This window comes from Cygnus atratus, chromosome 3, assembly GCF_013377495.2.
Source record: "Cygnus atratus isolate AKBS03 ecotype Queensland, Australia chromosome 3, CAtr_DNAZoo_HiC_assembly, whole genome shotgun sequence".
NCBI lineage: Eukaryota > Metazoa > Chordata > Aves > Anseriformes > Anatidae > Cygnus > Cygnus atratus.
Genome location: NC_066364.1, coordinates 88,205,059 through 88,227,797, shown reverse-complemented (window position 1 = coordinate 88,227,797; position 22,739 = coordinate 88,205,059). Strand labels below are relative to the sequence as shown.

Here is a 22,739-nt window from a genome sequence, read left to right as displayed (position 1 = left end):
GGCGCGCCTGGCCGGGGGCCAGGGCACCAGCTGCTGGGGAAACACCCTGGCTGGGAGCACACCCGGCTCCATAGGGCTGTCTGGCAGCCCTCGGCTCCCCCCTCCACCTGAACCAAGCTGGGAGACGGGGTCACGAACGGGGACCCCGTGAGCAGCACCGCGCACCCTGCTGCTGCTGGGGTGGCAGGGTTGGGCTGACGTCCGCTATGCCCACCCCAACCCCAAGGCACGCAGCTCTGGGGACGAGGCCGGCTCCCCCTCCACACACATTTAGCAGCAGGGCGGGCAGGGAGCCTGGCGGGCTGGGAAGGACGCACCGTGAGAGCCCACAGGCCCGGCTGGGCAGGGCTTGGGGACGCAGGGGGAGCCCGCAAGCCCCCAGTCCCTTGCAGCACGCATGCTCTGTGCCCTGCTGCAGCCTCCCCTCCCAGCTCCCACCCCCTGCACAAAGAAAGACCGCAAGAACAACAGCTCCTTTTTTTCATTTTTTTTTTTTTCCTTTTGTACACAAATATATACAGGGTATTATACACATCTCTACACAGACAGTGCCAATCCCAACACAGGTCTCCGCGGGCAGCGCCCCATGAGCAGCCCGGGGTTGCAGGCACAGAGACCGGAGCACCCCGGGCAGCCTGCCGCAGCGGGGCGCGGGGAGCAGGCGGGTGCACAGACACGGACACGGGATCAATACCCTCCTCGCCCCAGCCTGGCACCCAGCCAGGAGCTCTCATCTTGCACGCCCACCCCTGGAAGGGAGGGGTGGCAAACACCGTGCCTCTCCGTACCGGCACGTACTCCAGCCCCGGCCTGCCCTCTCCACACCTCCGAGACCCGCATTTTGTCTCCTCCACGCCCCCTTTCCTCTGGGCCTGGGGTTCCTATAGAGAGGTGTACAGGGAAGTCAGCTACACCCTCCCTGGAGCAGCCCCGTGTCTCAGGCCCCCCTCCTCTAACAGGGGGCAAGGGGAGAAAAGCCAGCGGTGCTGACGGCCTGTCCCCACGGCAGGGCTGGGGAGGGCTGACGCTTCTCTTGTTCGGGTCTGTAAAGTGCTTTGAGCTCCAGGGCCAGAGTTGGTGATTGAAAAGGTAAACCACTGTCCCCTTCCTCCCGGCCCCGGGAGGGCCTGCAGGGCACAGCTCCAGCGAGCCAGAGCAGGAGCAGGCCCCGCAGCCGCTGGGCAGAGGGAAGGGGCAGCGTCAGCGATGAGCACCAAACAGGATGGTGGCAGGGGGTTGAGGGAAATAAATATAGCTCAGTAGCAGGGAGATTTATTATTTTCCTTTACATTTTACACAAGGGGAGGAGGGGAAAGCAATTGAGGGCAACGGGTGCTGACCAGAAACCTCCTCGCAAGAACCTCCACACAAGGTCAAACCTCCCTGCCGGGTGCCAGGGGCTCCAGTCCTCCTCTCCTGCCTGCGCCCACCTCCGCAGCCACCCAGGGCCCCTCTCCCATCCTTCCTGTCCCCTCTGTGGCCCCGGGACACAGCTATCACCAGAGAGGGGACAAGGGCAGAAGCAGGCAAGGAACAGCCCCAGGCAGGTGATCAGCCCATTGCTGCATAGGGCCAAAGAGCTGTAGCCTAGGCCCTTTTCTCCCCTCTCCATAGCACCCAGGAGACCCCCAAAACAGCCCTCCCGTGCCTGACCGTGCTGTGCAGACACAGGGCAGAAAAGGGATCCACAGTCTGACACAGAGGTCAGGTTGGTTTTTGCTTGAAAGGGGAGGAAAATGTGCAAAAAATGCCACTTAAAATGATGCTGCAGTCCCCCACCTGTGCCCTCGGGGAGCAGGGGGCACGATTTAGGGGAGAGGCTGCCTGCGCCTCCTCCTGCCTGCGAGAACCACCCTGGGCACCCCTCACCCTGCAAGGGGTTGCCCCCATGCTGCTCCCCCAGGGTGACAGCAGCCCCACGGCAGGGTGAGGCTGTCGCCTGCCCGCTGCAGACGGGGACTTCTCCGTCACCCCCTCCCCAGCACCTAGCATGTCACCCCATGGGGACACGCGGGCACGGGGAGGAGGGAAGGCAGCACTGCACGTGCAGGTGGAACAAAGCCACCCCATCGTCTTACTGGGGGCTTCCAATACATCAATTAAAGCTTTGTTTGTCACCTTCCTGCAAATCTAATAAATTATTAGTGTTTATGTTTCTCACCAGGAGGACGGGGGACAGAAGGGGCAGCTAACGAGGCCCCGGAGGTGCCCCTTGTCCCCAGACCCCTCCCCAAAGCACCCAGCCTCCCTTCTCTCCTGGGGTGCTGGCAGGGTCATGGTCCCTTCCTCCCCAGCCCCTGGGGGTCTGCGGTCCGGGTACGTGTTAACAAAGGTAGCTAGTGAACAGCAAGCCCGCAGAGCGGCGCGGAGGTGGAGGCAGGGAAGCAGAGAGCCAGGGGCAGGGCCCCTGCCCTCGCTGAAGGTGGTGGCCCCAGGGGTGGGCGAGGGCTGCGGCTGGCCCCCTCCCCATCTCTGCGCTCCCTTCGGTTTCTCTCTCCCCGTCTCGGCGGGCGCAGCCTGCCCCGCTCCTGGGCCTCCATCCCCTCCTCCCTCCTGCCCTCCCTCCGCAGTCCCTACTGGCGGATCTCATTCTCTATCAGGCTGTCCTCACAAGACTGGAAATCCGTGTCGTTCATGCCGTCGGCGGTGATGAGCTCCTCATCCTGCGACCCCTGCTCCTCCGACTCGGTCGCTTCACCCTCCGGGGAGGAGTCCTGCAGCACTTGGGCGATGTACTTCTGCTGGGGCAAGGGGGGACAGCAGAAACACGCGTGAGCCCAGGCAGCTTCCTGCAGCCCCTGGGGCTCGGGCAGCAGAGCACGAAAGGGTGAAGCAAAGTGCAAGCGGGAGGTTGGGCATTAAGGAGCCCGAAGATGCTGAACAAGGAGACTGAGCAATTGGATTCACTGCCCCAGCCAAGAGAGAGGCAGAAAATGCACACACGGCACCCAGGCAGCAGAAGGAAAGGGATGTGTATGTGTGCATGGGGTGTTACAACTCATCACCCAGCTCAGGTGAGGGGCACAGGGCCCAACACCTGCCTCCCACTCTTGTTGGGAGATTCTGGGTGCTGCCTCAGAAAGGCGAGAAGCAAGGAGGGAAAGTCTGTGGATGTTGCCTCCCCCTTTCCTAAACCCAGGTGAGGAGTGCGCCAGGGCCCGGAGGTAGGGACAGGAACTCACAGTGGATTTGGGAGCCGGCAGATTAGCGGCAGGTCTCCCGTTCTGCCTGCTTTCTATGGTGTCCACCTCTGTGTGTTCAATCTGGAGAGGAAAAGGTGAGATTAAGAGAAAGCTGAGGAGACACATTTGTAGCAGCCACACTCCAGCAAGGCTGCCCTTGACCTCTGCACAGGTACAGGAGCAGCGTACACACGGCAAAGACAGCATCCAGCTCCAGGAAGCTTCCTTGGGAACCTTTGCCACGAAGCTGGTGAAGAGATGCTCTACCAGGGAACAGGCTGGGACATCCCCCTCTCCCCCCAAGTCCATTTCACTGCTCAGCTGCACTCCCAAGGGAAGGACCCCCCCACAGCCTCGAACCTCTGCCCAGCACCCCAGCTCACCTTGTAATTGTGAGCGCTGAGGTATTTGAAGTGCCCGAAGCAGACGTGACACAGGCAGATCACAATGGTGATCACGAGGACCACAAAGGTGAACATGGAAGTGGGAGCCAGGAACCCTGAGGCAAATAAAAGCCAACGTAAAGTTGTCAGAGCCCGACGGACAGGGGGAGGGCCACCTGCAGCCCGGCCTGGCCAGGGAAGCTGCTCAGCTGGATGCCTCCCAGCCCAGCACTCACCTGTGCGCACGGTGGAGAAGAAGAGGAGCCAGAAGAGGCAGAGGATAGGGGCTGCCACCACTTGGTTCACAGCCCCTGAATGGATCTTCTTGTCCAGCTTGGCAGGCAGGTAGGCATAATACAGGTTGTACCGGTCCACCAGGTGCTTGAGCAGCATGTACATGAGCCCTGAGGGAGAGGGGAGAGATGTCAGGAGGGAATCAACCTCTTTCCCAGTGCCTCGGGGCTAAAGGACATATTTCACCCCCAACGCAGGGAGGCAGAGTGGTGTCGCTTACCAAAGGGGACGATGATGGGGCAGGTGATACTGTAGGTCATGACCACAGTGAAGACGCACATCATCCAGGCGTAAGCAGCCCCAAACTGGAACTCGTACGCCTGGTGCTGCCGGAGAGAGCAGAGATCCGTCTGTGGGTGCGACACCCAGCGCTCGGCGAGCCCCGGGGCGCACGGCCCCCAGCACGGCACCTTCAGGGGAGGCCCCAAACCTCCCCCAGCCCCACCACTTACTCGCTTGACGTTCCTCCGCTCGGCGGCCGAGCGGGCCAGGCAGAGGCGAATCATGTACATCAGCAGGCCGGGGATGCGCAGCAGGTCCATGGCGTTCCCGATGAAGGCGGAGGCGATGACGTAGTTGACGAAGAAGGCCCCGTTGTCAGGCAGGAACACGCACCTGGGGAGCGAAGAGCAGGCTGCAGGAGATGCTCCCCCGCCACCTGAGGGACCAGGTCCTGGGTGCCACCTTTGGATGCCGCCAAGAACCCGCCCCCATTGCAAAGAAGGGGCTTTCTTCCCTGCTCCACTTACTCAAATCGCACTGTGGCTTCAGCAAGGAATTTTTTGTCAAACAGCCAGCGGAAAAACACATCCAAGCTGTGGGGGAAGGGGGTGGGAAGAAAAGAGAAACAGTCAGAAGCAGGGGTATACAGACGTAGACATGCAAATGTACGGAAACTGCTCTAAAAAGACCCAAAGCTCTGACCCCAGGCCTTATTGTTCCCTCTTAGGATACGTCATTGGCAATTATGTAAATCAGACACCGGGAAAACCAGTTCCGGGACACAAAAAGGGATGTAACTCTTCCCATTCTCAGGCGTGTTTTTCTCAGTTTGCCCTGATCCATCAGTATTTTCCTCTCTGCTCCTGGGAGAGGTTGTTTGGGTGAAACAACTGTGGGTTACTGACCACAGGAGAAACCACTCGGGTACACGGTAACCTCACAGAAATAAGAGAAACCAATCTCATTTCCCCCCCCATTCTATATTTTTTGACGTAAAACTGTACAATCCTCTGGCACCTCCAGGGCAAATGATTTCAGTGGAGTACAGAGATCCACATGCAGCAGCGGGACTGAATTTGTCCTCAGAAAGAAGTGTGACCTGTTTACTGGTATACAGCCAAAATGCAAATCCTATGAGAACATTTACCTGCCTAGGTCACAAGGTTAAAAGCAGCAAGACATTTTAAACCTGACTGGGAAACTTTGCTGTAGTCACCCACTGGAAAGGCAATTTTTCTGTCTCTGTTGGAGGGCAGAAACCTATTTCTATTCTCAGAGACCGCTCAATTTAGCCAGCGAGGGGCTGTACCCTGAATTTATGGAATGTAGATTCCCCCACCCCACAACGCATAAAGAACTCCCTGTCACAGTAGATCCCCCCCATCGTGCTTCCACCTCCCAGTTTTCCTTTCTTCTCTGTCACACAGCTGCTCTGCTTTGCCCCTAGTCAGTGCTGAGAGCCCATGCTGACTCCTGGCAGCTGAAGCGCCACTGTCACAGGACATTTCTATAACCCCTGCAGGAGGATTTGGGGCTTGCATCCAGCAGGATTCACATTTCCTTAGCCTACAAATAGGAAGACCACCCAGCCGAGCAGTACGACGTACTCAGTTCTGGCTGAAGTGGGGGAAGTTGCTAGTTTTGTGTAAAAGTGTGCACATGTAAAACACAGGGGCGGCAAGTGTCTCCTTCACCAGCATGCCTCAAGCAGACTTTTTTATGAGCATCCATCAACCACCTCAGGTTTTGTTGCTTTTCTAGGAACACCCAGGGAAGGGTGGCCAGGACATTTGTGCAGCAGGGCGAGGAGGCGTTGCAGGAGGACCACCAGAGGCGCATCTCAACCACGCTCCAGGTCTCTGCGCTTGCCTGCCCTTCCCTCCACACCTACCTGCTCAGGCCCAGCGAGGGCAGCAGCAAGACCATGAAGATGAGGAAGGTGTAACACTTGTGCATGGTGGTCCTGTTCTCTCCAGACCTGAGGGCGGAGAGAAGGCCGTTAACATTGTCACTCCAGCAGCACGGGGGGTTGAGCAGAGACATGCCCCCGTGCTGCAGAGGTGGGGAGCCCGCTGAGTGTGCCCTGCCTGGCCACAGAGGCAGGGGGCTATTGCAGAGGGCTGGGAGGAGCAGCAAAGAGAAAGCTGAAGGCAGGTGGATGCTTTTTTGGGAATAAGCAGCTTCAGTAATCTGCAGCTGCCAGAGACACCAGGTGAAAGGAGCTTATGTTCTCACACATGGTGAGGCCCAGAAGGCTGGAGAAGGGCAGAGCTGCCTCGGAGCCCAGCGTCCCACCCCGCAGCTGGGGCACTGCGTCTTGTACATAAATTGTCTTGTACATAAACGCACATTAAAAATACCACAAATGGTTTCACTGAGAGGGATCTGTAAAGGTGATCTGTTCCAGGAGGGACTCTGCTCTCCCATTCCCAACAGACTGCCAAAACTGCTGAGACAGGCTTCCCTTGTACATTCCACATCCACCCCAAGCAGCCTGCCCTAAGCACTGCCACCCTTCTCATCGTCAGGCACTTCCCAGTGTCTAACCCAAATCCCAGCCTTGCCTCTACTGGTGCATGAATATGCCCCTTTCCCTCCAAGCTCTGTTCTTGAGTCCTGGTTCTTCCCCCTTTCCTCACGGGCTCTCCCAGACCTTTTATCATCTTGTTCACTCTTTAGAGGAGACTGCAAGTATCTCTGCAGTCCTCAGAGCTGGTGACATCCTCCTCACCAGCGTTTACAACACAGAGCAAAAAAGCTCCACGCATCCTGCAGGACACGTGCCTCACAAATAGCGTGCTTGCTAGTACCGTGCACTTCAAATACTTCAAATTCCCCACTGCCAGAAACCATGGCAACTAAGGCAATTTTCCCTTGGAAAAGCTATGTCCTACACACGGGTACAGGCACAGCACACCTGCATGCTCACCTTAGCCAAGGCTGCCTGCATTTCTCATAGCTTTTAGCCCCAACTCCTCCCAGCCTTCCTCCTCTTGCAGATGTACGTCGAGCTCTGCTTAAACTACCCCATACTGTGCAACACCCAGCTAATGGCTGGCAGAAGAGCCAGCAGACCCCAAGGCGACCGAGAGGTGCCACATGACACCACGCTGGGGGTGGACGACAGGAACCCAAGCAAGAGGAACCAGTCAGCAGCCTTCCCTCAGTGGGAAGTGTCAAGGTGCCAGGCAGCAGACTGGTACGGCCGGGAACAGGCACTGGCTGTTCTTACCTCGTCCAGTGCGCTTCGAAGAAGGCAGAGTAATACACAATGGTGGGCAGCAGAGCAGAGAAGCACCACAGCAGCAGCGTGGGGAAGAACTGAGTGATGATGGGGTTCTGCAATGAGGAAGAGAAGAGACCACGCGTTACATGCGATGTGGCAGCTCTCGTGCCCGTCACAGGAGCTGCCTTTGCTGATGCAGAGTCCCCAGCTGCCACTGCACCCTGGCCAGGCTTAGCACCCCTTCCTGGATGCTGGGAGCACATGGCAGGGTGCTAGCCCCTTCCCGGGGGACATCTCTCTTGCTCTCAGGCTGAAGGGACCTGAGGCATGCTGACAACCTCTCCCACTGCCCCTTCCCCTGCAGGGGCTGTTGTGCCTCAGGGTGGCGGGTTCAGTGCTACCCATCCTGCGCCCTTCTCTGAAGGCCTTACGTTGAGGTACTCCACAGGCTTGGTGACGTTGAACTTGTCCATCGTGGTGATGATAATTGCAGGGGTGGTGAGGAAGAAGAGGAGGATGAAGAGGACCACATTGATCACCAGGCAGCGGATCCACCAGATGAAGCCCCGGATGGAGAGGTGTTCCCTGGGTGGGGTGAGGGGGGAAGAGGGCATCAGAAACAGCCATACCAAGCATCACACACGTTCACGACACAGCCCAGCCTGCATCAACAGGGCCTGGGGCACGAACCCAAGCTTTCCCCTTCTGAGTCAGGGCACAACTCTGGCTCAGCCAGGCAAGAACAACTCCTTTAGCTATCATAGTGTGAGGGTGTGCCCCTTTCTCATCATTGGGGACCCGAAGAACCCCACAGCCGCTCACCAGTAGATGTTCTGTGGGTCAGGGGCATAGCTGACAGTCCAGTTGGAAACGTGAAGGGACTCGCTGCAGGAAGAGGCCTTGGGCTCCCCACGGCATGCACAGCCCTGGCACTTGCAAGCGTTGAAGTCTTTGAGGATTCTGGAGAAGAAGAGAACAGTGGAGATGGTGACACATAGGGCTAGCAGGGACAAGTTGAGATGAATGCCCTGGGGCTGGGATCTCTGATTTAAAGGGAGAGCTGTGAGACATCACCTTCCTGGAAAGGGCAGAACCCCTTGCAAGACTCACATGGCTGTGATGGTCTCGTTGTGGAAGGTGACGAAGGCCATCCCTAGAGGCTTCTCGTTCACCTTCTCCTTCTCCCGCTTGTAGTCATCTTTGAGTTTCTCCTCCAGCTTAGTGTAGTACTCGATTGCCTCCACCTGCGCAGAGGGACAGCTGTTAGAGCAGAGACCTGAGGATGCAAGCCAGCGTGGGCAGTACAGGGACCCAATGCTCATGTTACCCTTCTGCCCAATATCTCCAGCTCTCCCCATACCTCCTCACAGCCCCTGATGACACAGCAGCACAGGTGGCCGCAGGGCTTAGGGTTGATCATAGATGGGGTGTTCTCCTTGCCCTGCAGGTTGGTGAAATAGATTCGCCCGCGCTCAGCTTTCTTTCTGAAGCAGGAGAGTGGAAAAAAAAAAAGGTGCTCAGAAAAGCTTTCATGGCACAAGATTTGCAGGAGAAGCACCTGGAAAGAACTCACTCCCCACCTACTGTGCAGCCTCACCCCAGCCCTGCCCTCTCTCCCAAACCAGGGGCTGCTTACCTCTCCGCATCCAGGAACATCAGCCGGGCCACATCATAGCAGGGACGCGCCTCCAGCACGGTGCAGTTGGCATAGGCCTCCCTGCAGACAGAAAATACCAGCTCCTCACACACAGCATCAAAGCTGTACCTCAGAGCAAAGCCCACATGTTCAGGCCTTCCTCCTGCCTTGGGATGAACAGCAGCAAAAGCTTGCTGGACAGAAGGAGAGCCTGCAGGCTCTGCTGCCTGTAGTGGGAGCAACGTGTGGGGCAATGGAAGAGAAACTTCGTTTTTTTTCCTCCTCTTTTCTTTTGGGGGGGGTGGGGGAAGGGGTCAGTTAAAAAAGAAGATACAATTTTCTACAAAGAGCATGATCAATGGAGAAGCAGCAGCAAAGCATCCCACGGGTATTGCTGGAGCGCCTCCTGCCTGCTTCTCACACCTCTGAAGCTGAGCACTTCTCATCACGTGCCCTGTCTCACTACTTACCATGCTGACCCCCTATGGCTCTGCAAGATATAGCTGGGCACATCCCAAGATGCTGCATATTGGGATAAAAATTTGCACAGAAAAATAGCAGCAAGATGCCCAAAATGAAAGTGCTCACTGATTTTGACTGCTTCCCCCTCCCCCCCTCGATGTATTATTGCCATCTCAGGTAACACTAGCACCACTGCACTAAAACATCTGTTACGGAGCAGCCTTCAATCAGGAACACAGTCAGACTCACTCAAAATGCTTCTTGATCTTTTCTGGCTCGGCATATTTTGAAATCCCATTGATGAAGAGAGTTCGCTTCACCTGGAGGGAAGAGAGCGCAGATAGGTATGGGTGGTATGAAAGACCAGACTGCAGAAAAAAAAAAAAAAAAAGCCAACCCCAAGGCCCTGGCCTGAGCTAGGAGTAGGAGAAGGCAGCCCCCACACTTGCAGAACCTTTGCTCCCCATCTCCTATGCTGCTGCTAGCTGCTGGCATTTCACACCCTGATGTGCTGCAGGATGATGGTGTGGGGGCTCACAATGCAGCCGCCTCAACAGAAATAGGGATGTTAGTAAGAAACAAGGCAAAGACAACTGGAGAAGAGCCCCAAACCCACACAGCAGCTGGAACAACTCCTGAGGAAGACATAGGGCACTCCACATGTCCACCCAGCTCAGGCCTCTCTCATTTCCCCACACGGCATCAGGACCGCTGCACTGGAGGAGATCTGCCTTTGGCCAGGCAGAACAACACGTCAGCCCCGAATTGCTGCGGGAAGTGGGGGTGCTTGGCACCCTCTCCCAGACCGCCCAACTTGACAGGAGGCCAGGGGAAGCTGTGCCTGGGCGAGCGCCCAGCTCCCGCTCACCAAGTCGTCCTCCTTGTAGCGCATCTTGGAGGTGTGCCGGCGCATGCTGTACACCGTCAGCAGCAGGTACAGGAAGGCGAAGGACGTGTGCAGCCACAGCAGGTTATTCCTGGCACAAGAGAGACCGTGCTTAAAGCCAACGCAAGGCTGCCACTGCACCCTGGCCCTTAGGGACCTCCCCACACAGTCTCTGGGGCCACGAGGAGTGTTACTGGCAAAGCATCCACAGGCCCTGCCAACAGCCTCCAGGAGCTCGATCTGGAAGTAGGGGCAGGGACAGCAGCCTCACGGGAAGGGCAGAAATGCAGCCTTCAAGGAGGTAAGGCTCTGCAGCACGTGGGCATCCAGAAAACGCACCCTGAGGGCCACAATTACCCATCCCATCCCTGCCCACACCTACCCGGAGTTCAGGTTAGCGATCGTCGTCCTCCCAAAGCTGTAAGCGTTGTTTTCTGGGGAGAAAGGCAGACGGGCACGTTCAGTTACACCGAGGGGCTGGGGCACAGAGCTCTACTGGGGAGGGGCATGGCAGGGACCTCACCTGCAAAGCACCCCAAAACCCAAGCTGCCCAGGACAACCCTATGGATACCCCAAGCCCAAAGTGGGACAGGACTGAGGGTTTCTCTCTGTTACTCCCATCCTAACCTCTGCTCCTCCCTGGCGGACCAGGGCTCCCCGCTCTCACCTAGCAGGTCCCCTGAGAAGTTGACGGGTAACACGATGCCCACGGAGAGCACGCCCACGGCCACCAGCAGCCCGATGATGTGCCTCTGGAAGGACAGGTAGTGCACCGCGTCGCCCCCGCACTTGTCCCGAATCTCGTCGTCCCTGCCAGGGAGAGAAAGACAATCAGGCAATCTCCTCCAGCACTTGAGGGCATGCAGAAAAGCACAGGGTGACGGCTGCCCACATGGTGTGAACCCACAAACCACCCCTGGATCAAGCTCTACAGCTGCAGCCAGGCCCTGGGTAGGGACTCCAGCACCTGACCATGAATCAGCCCAGGAAGAAACCTGCCTGTGCAAAGCTCACTGCAGCTCCACTCCCCATGCTGCTGCCCTCTGCAGGGCAGCTGAGCCCATGTGAGCCACACCTAATACGCATCCTTAAGGTGGGTCCCATCTCCCCCCTTGCTAAGGTACGGGACTGCTGATGTGGCCCCACAGAGCTCTGAAACCTAGAAATGCTTAGGAGAGCACCCCTGAGCATCGTCATGTGTCTCCCTGTATCCTCCAGTCCACCCTTCGCTGCTGTGGGACTTCCTTGGACAACAGTGCCCCTAGCAGGAGCCTCAGGGAGAGCAGCAGACTGTTTCTGAGATGGGATTGAGACAGAGGTCAGCTGGGCTGCGATTTCTTCTCTGTCACCTTGGGTTTGGCTCTGGGACTCCTCATCTAGCCCTGTCTTTTCCTGTCCTCTCCACACAGCCTGCTGCAGCCCCTTCTCTGAAGGGCACCCAAGGGGAACGACTTCACGCAGCTGCATTGTGCTGGCTGTCCCAGCCCGTGCGCTGCCTCTGCTTCTCCCCGCTGTGGGTCCCCCCTGCAGGCAGGTCCCGGGGCACTTACTTTATCCTGAAGATGGCCGTCAGCCAGGAACAGAAGCCCTGTGCAGAGAGAAGACAGGAGGGGCTCACATCACTCTGCGCTCCCTTCTCCCTCCTTCAAAGGACTGGGAGTCCTTGCACCTCCACAAACCTCACCAAAGAGGGGCCAGACCACAAGCGTCTACCCAGACATGCAGAGCCACGGGGACAGGCCCAGGTGAAGGAGGTGACAACTTTACTCCATGGGCCACAAAGCAGGCTGGACTCTGCCACGTGGCTGTCCCCCACCAAGTAGCTTGGCCTCCCAGGAAAGCCATGGACTCCCGGATAGCACAAAAGGTCTCCACGGCCCAGGGATGCCCAGAAAATTCATCACACAGGCACTTCAGCCACAGCCCTGGACAGGAGCTCTGCAGGGGCTGGGAGGGCAGAGCAGGCTAAGCCAGTGCTCCTCAGAGGACACCTAAGGAGAGGAATGTCTCTGGGATGTGGTGGGCGGGAGGTGAAATCCCCAGTGGTCCCACTGAGCCGCACCTCCCCTTCAGAGAGGACCGCAGCAAAAAAGGTAGACGGCAGCACGAGGAGGAGCCAGGCAGTTTTCCCCCCTGCAAGTAGGGTTTCTAAAGCTACGATTACAGACAGGAGAGATGCCCACCAAGCCACACGGATGTACAGCCTACTGATTTAAGCACACGACTAGAAGCCATGTGGTTACCACGTCTCCACGGGCTCTGTACCATGCTCTCGTACCACAAGGTGTGGGACCTAAGGCTCCGGGATGAGCAAGCAGTGCTGCTTCTGAAGAGCCCTCAGTTCCCACAAGCTGTGGCCCCCAGGCTGCTCACGAGCAAGGGGTGTTTGCCTCCTGCCACTACTCACGTTGTCCCTCTGGTCAAAGTCCACGGAGCTGGAGACGGAGGTGAGGCGCTCGTAGCGGTCATGGTTGTCGGAGTGCAGAGCGGAGGCTACGCTACAATGACAAAGTTGAGGGAGGGAGTCAGAAGGTGAGGGTGAAAGGAGGCAGCTTGGCCAGGAACCGAGAGCACCCAGAAGGCCAGCGGTTAATTCGGGTCAGTTTGCCCCAGGTGAGACGGAGGAGGGAGGACAGCCTCGAAGAGCAGAGGGTAGCAGTAAGCAGAGACCCCTTCTCGGGCGGCACTGCGTGATGGTGCCCGGAGCATGGGGCTGGGCTCTGGCAGCCTCACCGGGCTCAGCTGTAGGTGCTGCTCCCTCTGTGCCCGCATTATGCGCCAGCCCCTGCAAGGAGGGGCTGGGGGCAGCTGCCACAGGGGGAGATCGTGTCTGTTTAGTGCAGAGTTTAGAGAGGGAGGAGGATACGTGAAGGAAAGGGCGCCACAAGTGGGGACAGGCTTCAGGTGAAGGCCCCTGTCTTCCCTTCTGCAACGCGACCGCGGAGACAAACCCAGCAGGGAGGGCTGCAGACACCAGGAGGCAGAAAGCAGCCACTGGGGAGCAGAAGAGCAGGGCGAGTCACATCCCAGCCACGGCTCCCTGCCCGGGAGGCCTCTGCTCTGAGATGTCTGGCCATCCCTCCGGGGCACAGAGCAGACACTGTGACCAGATGAGGTGTTCAATCACGCTGCATTATAGCGGTGTGCAACCAGCAAAAAGGGCAGAGGAGCCTCCTGCCCCGGTGGGGAAAGCAGGGAAGGAGCTCCAAGAGGCCCTGGCATCAGCTCCCCAGTCCCTGTGGCACCAGCACCCGCAGAGCTCGGTTGCCTCAGGAAAAAGGATGGACGGGAGTCTGGTGGACCACATTCCCACTATAGCAGTGCTTCAGTGCAGGGAAGCCCAGGGAAAGGAGAAAAATGAGCCAGGCTCAGCCCAGCCGCTCCTCAGCCTCGTCTGGGTCTGCTGCCTGCAGAGGTCCCCAGAGAGGGAGCAGGGAGGCAGCTAGAAGCAAATGGCTGGGGGCTGAGGGGCAGGAGAGGTGACTATCCCAAACCGCTGCGCTCCAGACACAGGCAGGGACCTAGATGAAGAACCCGCAGCATCCAAGGCAGATAACAGCCCCCAGTATGAATAAAGGTGGAGGGTAGGCTGGCAAAGGAGACGGGAAAATGGTCCAGGGACCTAAATTAAATAGCACTTGTAAGGTGACAACATCAGGCTGGGACCTTGGAGGTGCAAGAAGGGATATGGCTGATCTGAGGGCTAGAAGTAAAGGGACAGAAGAAAAAAGATGAAAACACAGTTTCTCTGCAACCAGTACAGGCTCAAGAAGGATCAGATGGACAAGAACCTAGAGAAGAAACAGGCGAGAGACTAGCACTAGAGACAAGGTGGTGACACTAGGGGGAAGAAAACAAGCAAAGACACTTGTGACCCTGCAGAAGGGAAGAGGATGGGGCACGTGGCCTCTCTCGCAGAGCGGAGCAGCACCTGCTGAGTCCTTAGCTGGAAGCAACACCCAGAGGGGAAAGGAGATTAGCTGAAGGTCACGGGTCTACAGGAGAACAGATTAGACGGCAGCGTACAGCCCTGCAACTGCACGGCCCGACACCTTGCTCTGCTGCAGGGACAGCTCAAGCTTCAACCAAGCTCTGGGACCCTCAGCCCTTTAAAATCCCCAAGACCCTGAAGCTGGGCACAGGGAAAGGGTGAATTTCTGCTGTCTGCAGCCCTGAGGAGACCGAGCATGCTGACTACGGTGTGCCTCTGGCTCCTTGGCGCTGGAAAAGCACAGAGCAGGGCAGAGAAACACTAGAGAGCGTAACTGCGAAGAGAGGCATGACTCATGGCTCTCACGATAAGACTACCTCTCACGATAAGACTAACCCAGCTCCATTCCGGGGGATGCAGAGACCATACCCAGGACAACTGGCAGTGCTGTGAAGATGGTGGGTGCCAACCTTGCCAAGGATGGGAAGCTGAAGATGGAGCTTCAGGGGGTACCTGCATCTAGCTGGAGGCTTTTTAAAGCAAAGCACTAACAAAGCAAGTGAGAGGTGGATGGGTTGCACTATGCCTGGGTGACAGCAGAGAGCCCCAGCAAGCTCAGGTGAGCAATGGGAAGAGGAACAAGCGGACCCCTGTAGAGGGACAAGCGCTCAGGCGGATAACAGAGGTGACCAAACCCCCGTGCAAGGCCACATCCTGAGCCTCAGAGCATGAGGGCTCTGCTACCTTTAACGTGTTAGCACCCAAGAGCCGCCAGACATACCTGAAGCAGGGCCAACCACTAGTGAAACATTCAAGCGTGAGCAAGGCATCCCCTCTGTGCCATGTACCACAGCTACCGGCACCTTTGCTTCCACAACTCCGATTGCTCTGCTCCTTCGGGAGCAAAGAGTAGCCACAAAAATATGGCAATGGAGTGACCACCTCAGGCTCTGTGCTGCGGGCTGGCTCCTCTGCAGCGTGTACCGCTCGGCACGTCGGCAAGGCAGGGGAACCATCCTTACTTAGGCAAAAAAGCAGCAAGAAAGAGGAAAGAGCAGGGAGGAAGGGTCTGTGACAGTGCTTAGCTGGCAGCCAGCTGCAGTCCCTGCGAGTACCCCGTGGGTAATGCCAGGCCAAGGTGCTGGAGGATGCCCTCAGCAGTGCTGAGGCAGGAAGCCTGCTTCTGCTGCATGGGGAGATGCTGCCTTGCAGGGCATGGCGCCAGCCTGGGGTGGGTGATAAGGGACAAGAGCCAGCACTTACTTTGGCCCTGGCAGCCTCGCAGGGGTGAAGGAAAGAGAAAAGTCATATAAGGGCCTGCCAGATCCTCTCCATGCACCTCGGTGCTCCTGCAGCGAGCCTGAGAGCAGCCCTCGTGGCTCACCAGCATGAGGTATGGACCAGGCAAAGGAGGCTGCCCTCTGCCTGGGTGCCCCCCAGTATGCCACAGGGTCAGGTTGATTTCCAGCTACTCCATCACAGCTACGTTTATTTCCATCAGACAGCAGGACACTGGCAGGTACAGCAGGGTGCATGACATGGCACCCTCTGCCTCAACTGGCAGCTTCTTGGCGCTGCTGCATGCAGGGAGCATCTAAGGGCTACGAGGGGAAAACCAGGGAGTGCCCAGCTGTGGTAGGTGGCTGACACAAAGGGGAGGGGAGGAGAAGTGTGAATCCCCCGAGAGACACAAATCCAAGCCCTGAGCTCCCAGCCACTTAGATTAGTTCAGAAGCAAGAGAGAAAACTGCAAAAGAAGAGAGAGAGAGAGAGAGAGAGAGAGAGAGAGAGAGAAGAAACAAGACCCTGAAAAAACAACATACTATTCCCGCTCCTCTCGCTCCGTCTGCCAGCGTCGGCGCCTGGGGGCACAGAAACAGAAAAGGAGAGGTTACAACCAGGGGAGCGCGCGCTGGGGCCCCTCCGTCGCAGGGCACTGTGCACCCAGCAGGGCTCCACGCCGTCCTGAGGAAGAGAAACCTGCTGGTGGTGAGGCCGGGGAAGGAGACCTTCCCTCTAGAGCTTGATGCTGCCCTGAGCCACAGCACCCTAAAGCCTGCAGGGGCTGCCCAGCTGCTCTCCAAGTTCCCTGTCATCCCCTCTCCTCCCTGTCCCAGGCAGCTGACACACACCTGTCATGAGTCAAAAATCCTGGTCCCCCAAAACACTCATCCTGCCTCTTTGGATGGGCAGCCTCTGCAGCAGGAGCTCCTCCCGAGGATCCCAAACCCGGCGGCATCCCTTGTACCAAACTCATCTGAATTGGTAGCACCAAAGGAACTGAACAGGCCCGAGCTCAGCCCTGTCCCAGCCTTCGGGTGCGCTGAGCTCACGGAGCTGATCAAGTGGAAGAAGCACCAGCCACCGCCAGCCTTAAGCCGCACTTTGCCTCCTGCGCGCGACAAAACAACGCAAAGCAAACCGTCCCTGGAGCCTGTACAATGCAGAGATGCAGACCACCCAACAACCTCTCTGCTTCCTCAAGGGGAGTTCCTTGTTCAGCACTGGAGGAAGACAGTTGTCCTTCCCGTTGCTGACAGCAAAAGCAGGAATAGCACGGTATGCTCCCAAAAGGAGCCCCAAACATCAGCCTCCAACACAGAATCACCATCACCAAGGGGCCCTGACTTTTGCTAGGAGACACAGTAACCCAAACACACCTTAGGCAGGGAGGATGAGCACCAAGACTGATGTTTTAGCACCTGGGATGCGAGCTAAACCCCCACTTGCACAGGAGCAGATAGCGCAGGCCCTACAGCTCCCCTGCCTGCTTCGCCGCAGTCCTACTTTCCTGACAAACTAGCTCCACGCACTGCCTCCAGAAGCGAAACGAGAGGGTTGCTGGACACATCCCCTCTGCCATCCCTGCTCTGTCCCCACAGAGAGGTCCACGCAGCCCTGTCCTGTTGTGTCATGCTCCCAGTGTCAGCAGAGGTCTCCTGCTGCAGAGCACGGGAGGGATGAGCTGCAGCTTGTTCACCTTTCACCCTGCCAAAAACGCCTGGTGGCCCACCCCTTTCACCTTGGGGAGAAAGAGCTACCTGGGATGAGCTCCATACCTGCACCCTTCTTTTCAGCCTCTGCTGTCGGGGCAGGTCCCTGCTCCAGCTGCACACACATCACACACTCACGCTGCCAGCCAGGCATCCTGGCCATCCCTGCCTGCCGCCCTTCCTGCCTTAGCTCCGAGAGCAATGCCACCACACCTGGAAGCGCAGCGTGGCAAGAGCTACAGCCAGCAAAGCCACTTCCAGAGGCTTAGCAAAGCCTTCACCGTGGCAGTCCTCGCCATTCCTGTGACCTCTTCTCCTCTCTCCTCCCTCTCGTGTTTTCTTTTCCTCCCCCCTCTCCCACGCTTACCTGTCAGCATCGGTCACCAGGGCCAGGCGTCCGTAGTCCCAAGCAACTTTACGCAAAATCGAGAAGACAAACAGCAGTGCCTGGAAGAGAGCAAAGGGAGAGCCGTGAGACAAAGCATCACCCAGAACATTCTCTCTTTGTCCTCCGCCTGCAGAAGTGCGGGAACGGGGTTAGGAGGGGACAGAGCTGCTCAGAGGCCATGGGACAGCATGAGTTCCCGGGGCTGTTGAAATCGCGCTGTCTGGGTGGCGGGTTGGATGTGGGAGGCAGAGGTCAGGATGCAATACACAACTGCTAAATCGGCCACAGGACTGAAAAAGCCCTCAGGTCCCAAGGAGGTGAGATTATGGCTGCAATGTCTGTCGTCCTGCAGTTCCCACAGAGGAACAAGCAAAAGCTCTGGGCTGGTAAGGCTGCAGCGACTTGGCACCGTAATTATGCAGTGGTACTGGGGTTAAGTCAAGGCCGAGGAACACGATCAGGGCCGCAAAACCAGCCAGCAGCAAAGTCAGGGATGGAATTCGGGACCTCCAGCTCTAACCACTAGGCCACGGTCCTCCCCTTCCTGACTACCTCAGGGGGAGAAGGTGCCAAAGCAGCAGCAGGCAGACTTACGAGAAAGCACATAAAGTCGAGGGCTAGGACGGTGGGCACCCCGCCGAAGGGCAGCCCCTGCAGCACGGTGCTGCGGATGCGGGCGCTGTAGCAGTAATCCTTGGTGCTGTTGCTGCAGGAGGCGGCTTTGCAGGTGCCCCCTGCTGAGCCCAGGGTGGCGATCACGTAGGGAAGCATCTCTACAGCTTCATCGTCTTCCCTGGGGAAGGGAGAGAAAGGGCTGGTTAGATGCGTGCCTGCTGGGTAACAGCACAGCCCCGCTAGAGCCGGGGGCCAGGAGCTGGTCCCGCTGCGCACACTCCCAGAGCCTCCCTTGCCCGCTCCCCAGCTCCCATGTCTTTTTGGCGCAACTCTTCCTCACCGACTACTCCTTTTCCCAAAGGTACTGTCTCCCCGCACCTTCCCCCTCAGCAGGGAGGGCATTTAGCTACAGGAAAGAACAAAAAGGGTGGGGTGGGCGTTAAGTCACGTCTGGGTGATGGAAACGAACTGCTACGGGACAGTTGCTGCATCATGATCCCACCATTTCCTTTGCCTGGCTGCGTGCCACTAGCTTTATGAGGCTGAATCACCGCGCTCTGCTCGCTGCAGGCCTCAGCCCCACGCTCCCAGGGCCCCCATCAGAGGCTGGTTCCACCTCCTCTGCGTTTTTTCCTTCCTCTGACTTGCAAGCGCTGCACAGAGGACAGAGGAGACTCAGGATCTACCGTTGAGCTGGCAAAATCTTTTTTTTTTTTTTTTTTTAAACCCAGCGCCCTCCCCAACATGCTACGAGACCCTGGGCTGTGCTGCAGCCAGCGCAGCGGCATCACTGGAGACGGGGAGATCTTCCTCCCCCTGCACAGAGCAGCTCCACGGGAAACGCAGAGAGGACCATGCCCAGAAGGCAGCGGGAAAGCAGCAGGCGGCCAAGCCACGGGATGGCAGCTGGCAATTAGCTGGGGAGCAGCCAGGGGGACGCACCCTGGCTGAACCAGGGAGGACTAGGAGCTCCACAGGAGGCTGCGAGAGTGACAGCAGCTGGCAGAAGAAGGGACAGCAGGCTGCAGGGGAGCCTGCCACCACGCAGCCCCGTGAGAGCATCACCGCCAGGCCAGGGACTCGGCCGAGGGAAGCTGTGCGCTTCGGAGCAGGAATGGTCGTGCCCCTCTGCTTTTACCTGAGCGCCAGCCTAGAGGGCCCGCTGCGAAGAGAAATACTTCTCGCCCCTCTTTTTGGGGGAAATCTCACAATCTTTTAGGTCTGAATGCCTATCTTGCTGCAACGAGTTCCAGGTGTTGGCTGCATCAAGTAAAAGACCGTGCTGTCCCACCCCAACTCCGCTCCCTAGGATGCCTTCCCTGAGCCTCCTCCTGGGATACCTACCACAAAATCCCCTCTCCTTCCCACGGCACGGGTTTCCTCCTGCTCCAGCCCCCCTCACCACACACCCCAAGCACTGCCCGCCCTCTCCTGACCCCTACGGCAACGCAGCCAGGAGCGCACACCACAGCCTGGCTGTGGGAGACGACCTTGACCCCCAGGCCAGCGTTCTGACGCTCTCAGCGCCTCTTACGCAATTCCTCCTGCGTCTGACCGTGATTTCCTCCTCCGATCGCATCCTCACATATCGAGGAAAAGTGCCTCGCTGACCGCCCCGCGGCGGCCTCGCCCCCAGTAGCCGCGCTAATTTAGAGGCCAGCGCTGTCCCAGGACAAATCCTTCCTTCCAGTACGCCTTGCTCTGCGCTTCTCGAGCATCGACCTTCTCCTCCCCTCACGGCACTTCGCAGCCCGTCACTTTGGCACCGTTTCATCCTGACAAACCTGAAAGCCCTGCAGCTTTCGGGTACCCCGCTACGCACCTTTTCTGGGTCGTTAATAGCGGAGAACCCCGTCCTTGTGCTTTCTGTCACGCTGGGAATTGCTCAGCCGCTCCTGGGCTCTTTCTGGACCCTTGGCCAGCTTCTGATCCAGGACTCTACGCCTCCTCCGACGGAGGGCTTTCTTCACCATCTTTTGTGGGGAATTTCAGAGGTTTTCTAAGCTCCCAAGCAAATCACACAAGCTGGTCGAGTATTAGCTATTACTGCAGTGAAGTACCGAAAGACTCGCAACAGATCAGGGAAGGATGATTTTCCTCTGCAGAGACCAAACCATTCACCTTGTTCCTGCGTGTTTTATAGCCCCATTTTCAGTCTCCTTTCTTAAAGAAAGGAGGCTCACGCGCTCATTGCCCACAACACTACCATAACCATTATTTATACAAACAATTAGGCATTCGAGACAAACTTCGCAAGCCTGTGGATAATGCAAGCCACGTTTGACAGAAACAGGTCCCACAGACGTATTCTTTTTTTTCCCTAAAGCCTAGAAGAGGGACTGGAAGTGAACCTTCCTAGCAGAAAAGCTGTGGCTTACACCCAAGATGTATGCTGCCTTTGAGCTTGCAGGGACGCCAGGAGCATCTCTTTCCTCCCAGCCCTCCAGCCTCCGCAAGCACAGCCGGCAGCAGGCCAGAAGCGACCTCCTGTCACATCCCTCCAGGTCAGACCCAGCTCCTTGTGGGGTTACGGCGTCAGTTAGGCACCCGAGTTCCTCGCGCCCTCTCCCCTCTCAGCAGGCCACCTCTCCACGAGGATGAGAGAACCAGTTCAGATGGGGGAACGCCACGGGCTTCAGTGAGGGGCTCCACCCTGGCCTTCCAGGCAGGGGACGGCATCAGGCCAGGAGAAACAGGGTCTGAAAGGCAGCGTGCGAGCTGCGATACCCCTGGCGTGTAAATACCCCTTTCCCCACACTCGGCGGGGTCCCTGGTCTCGAGTGCACCCCCTGGACCTGAGCAGGGCAGGGCACAAGGTTTTAGGCAAAGTACGGGCTGGAGAGGCGCTCACAGCAAGCAGCCTTGTGGCTCAGCGGCACGCTTCCTAATTATGGGACAGAAATCCCCTCCGGCAGTGCAGGAGGGAGAAGGGGACTTCTCCAGCAACAACCACAACATTTCTGTCGGTTTCTCTTCAGGTCCCACCGCCCGTCTCTGGAGGAGGACCCAGGTGCCTGAGACCTGGCGCGCAGAGGTGGTGAGGAGCTGCTGCAAACCCTTCCCTGACCACGAACACTGCTGCCCGCCACAGCACGGAGCACAGGGACCCCGAGACACCAAACGAGGTTCCGTGCAAGCCCCGGAGCCCTCCCCTCCTGCACTCCGCGCATTTAACGCTGACTTCCCCCAAACTGCAAGGACAGCAGGGCGAGACTTGCCAGAAGGCATTTTTGGCTCTTACTCAGCAATACTGAAGTCCGTCCCCTTCCCTACGAGGGACGGGGAGGAACAGAAGTCCTCCCCCCCGCCGCGAGGACGCCTGTAGAAAAAAATAAATCCACAAATCCGGCACATGCCTGCGCATGCAGCCAGCCGCAGAGGCGTAAGCACGCAGGCGACGTCCACCTGCTCTCTCGCCGGCAAATTTTAATCAGCCCGTTGGTAATTAGGAAAGGCGTGCCTCTTTACGGCAACGTGACGGCCTCACGAGAGGCTGCTGGGCACAGAAACGGGCAGCGGGGTGGCAGCAGCTCCGAGGCCAGGGCTCTGCGGATACAGGTCAGTGAAGAGAGAGCAGGGGCTCTTCTCTCATCCGACTCTCCATGGGTAAGACGAAAGGCCTCAGAAGGAAGGGAAGGAGGCTCGTGGACTTAGCAGGAAGCCCTTCTCACAGCACAGGGAAGGAGCACACAGCTTCCCAGCTGCAGAGAGGGTGGGGAAGCCGCCACGCTTCAGGCCTGGCACGGGGCTTTTGGGCAGCCGAGGGCTGGAGCAGCGCCGACGTGCTGGGCGCGGCGAGGAGGAAGGCGACCCGCTGGCCGCGGGGCAAAGCGTCAGGAAGCAGAGGTGCTACGGGCGCGTTTGGAACGAGCACGGACACGGCGCCGAGGCACACGCAGCCGGGATTAGCTCTGTAGCACCGGAGAGGGAGGGCCCCAAAAGCCCTGCCTTCTCTCCATCCCCTCCAGCCCGCACACGGAGCTCCCCGCACGCTTCACCGTCTGCGTAAGCCAGCCAGGCGGCCTCCTGTTGCAGACGCCGGGCCTCCACAGCTTCCATCTGGCAGGCTCAGCTTCTTCAATGCAAAAACCAAATGCAACCTTGCCCTAGGTCCAAAGTCCTTCCAGCTGGCTTTGCATCAGGCCTCGAATATAGGAACCTGGGTGTCTTTTTCTCCTAAAGGCAACTGAGACCCGCAGAGCTCATTTTATGAGCAAAACGGGAAGGCATCACGTTTTCCCCGCCCGAATGGAAAAGGAAACTCTTTCGTACATTTTGTCCTGAACCTGCTGGAGGGTGATCCTGAAGGGACGCATGTTTTGAGGCTCCCGCTTCCTTCCCAGGGCTCAGCATCGTGCTGCTCCTTCGTTTCAGAGGCACAGCCAAAGATGTCTAAAGAACACCTTCCCCTGGGAAAACCACTCTGTGAGCTGGGGAAACCCAGCAGCAGGGAAATCTTCCACCAAACCATTTTCTTGCTACACTTCCGCCTGGACGGCCCTCCCTTGACTAGGCTACAC

General features: G+C 57.9%; 1 protein-coding gene across 6 annotated transcripts in view; it reads right to left on the bottom strand.

Moving 5' to 3' along the window:
* Window positions 1-496: 496 nt before the first annotated feature.
* Window positions 497-22,739, bottom strand: part of TMEM63B (transmembrane protein 63B) — a 37,414-nt gene continuing 15,171 nt past the window's right edge. For 2 of the 6 annotated variants that reach the window (XM_035557389.2, XM_035557397.2), the window contains exons 2-24: window positions 18,199-18,397; window positions 17,584-17,663; window positions 16,047-16,085; window positions 12,700-12,790; window positions 11,843-11,880; window positions 10,960-11,102; window positions 10,674-10,725; window positions 10,274-10,382; window positions 9,655-9,725; window positions 8,944-9,024; window positions 8,668-8,791; window positions 8,418-8,551; window positions 8,130-8,267; window positions 7,739-7,892; window positions 7,314-7,420; window positions 5,973-6,059; window positions 4,609-4,674; window positions 4,312-4,474; window positions 4,080-4,185; window positions 3,802-3,969; window positions 3,566-3,681; window positions 3,183-3,263; window positions 497-2,738 (exon numbers count right to left, since the gene is read on the bottom strand). In XM_035557389.2, coding sequence (XP_035413282.1) covers window positions 2,574-2,738; window positions 3,183-3,263; window positions 3,566-3,681; window positions 3,802-3,969; window positions 4,080-4,185; window positions 4,312-4,474; window positions 4,609-4,674; window positions 5,973-6,059; window positions 7,314-7,420; window positions 7,739-7,892; window positions 8,130-8,267; window positions 8,418-8,551; window positions 8,668-8,791; window positions 8,944-9,024; window positions 9,655-9,725; window positions 10,274-10,382; window positions 10,674-10,725; window positions 10,960-11,102; window positions 11,843-11,880; window positions 12,700-12,790; window positions 16,047-16,085; window positions 17,584-17,663; window positions 18,199-18,375 — 2,490 coding nt within the window. In that variant the 5' untranslated portion in view covers window positions 18,376-18,397 and the 3' untranslated portion in view covers window positions 497-2,573. Of the gene's footprint in view, window positions 2,742-3,182; window positions 3,264-3,565; window positions 3,682-3,801; window positions 3,970-4,079; window positions 4,186-4,311; window positions 4,475-4,608; window positions 4,675-5,972; window positions 6,060-7,313; window positions 7,421-7,738; window positions 7,893-8,129; window positions 8,268-8,417; window positions 8,552-8,667; window positions 8,792-8,943; window positions 9,025-9,654; window positions 9,726-10,273; window positions 10,383-10,673; window positions 10,726-10,959; window positions 11,103-11,842; window positions 11,881-12,699; window positions 12,791-16,046; window positions 16,086-17,583; window positions 17,664-18,198; window positions 18,398-20,041; window positions 20,319-22,739 lie in introns of those variants that run through there. The other 4 variants (XM_035557368.2, XM_035557374.2, XM_035557406.2 and 1 more) reach the window with 3 other exon arrangements.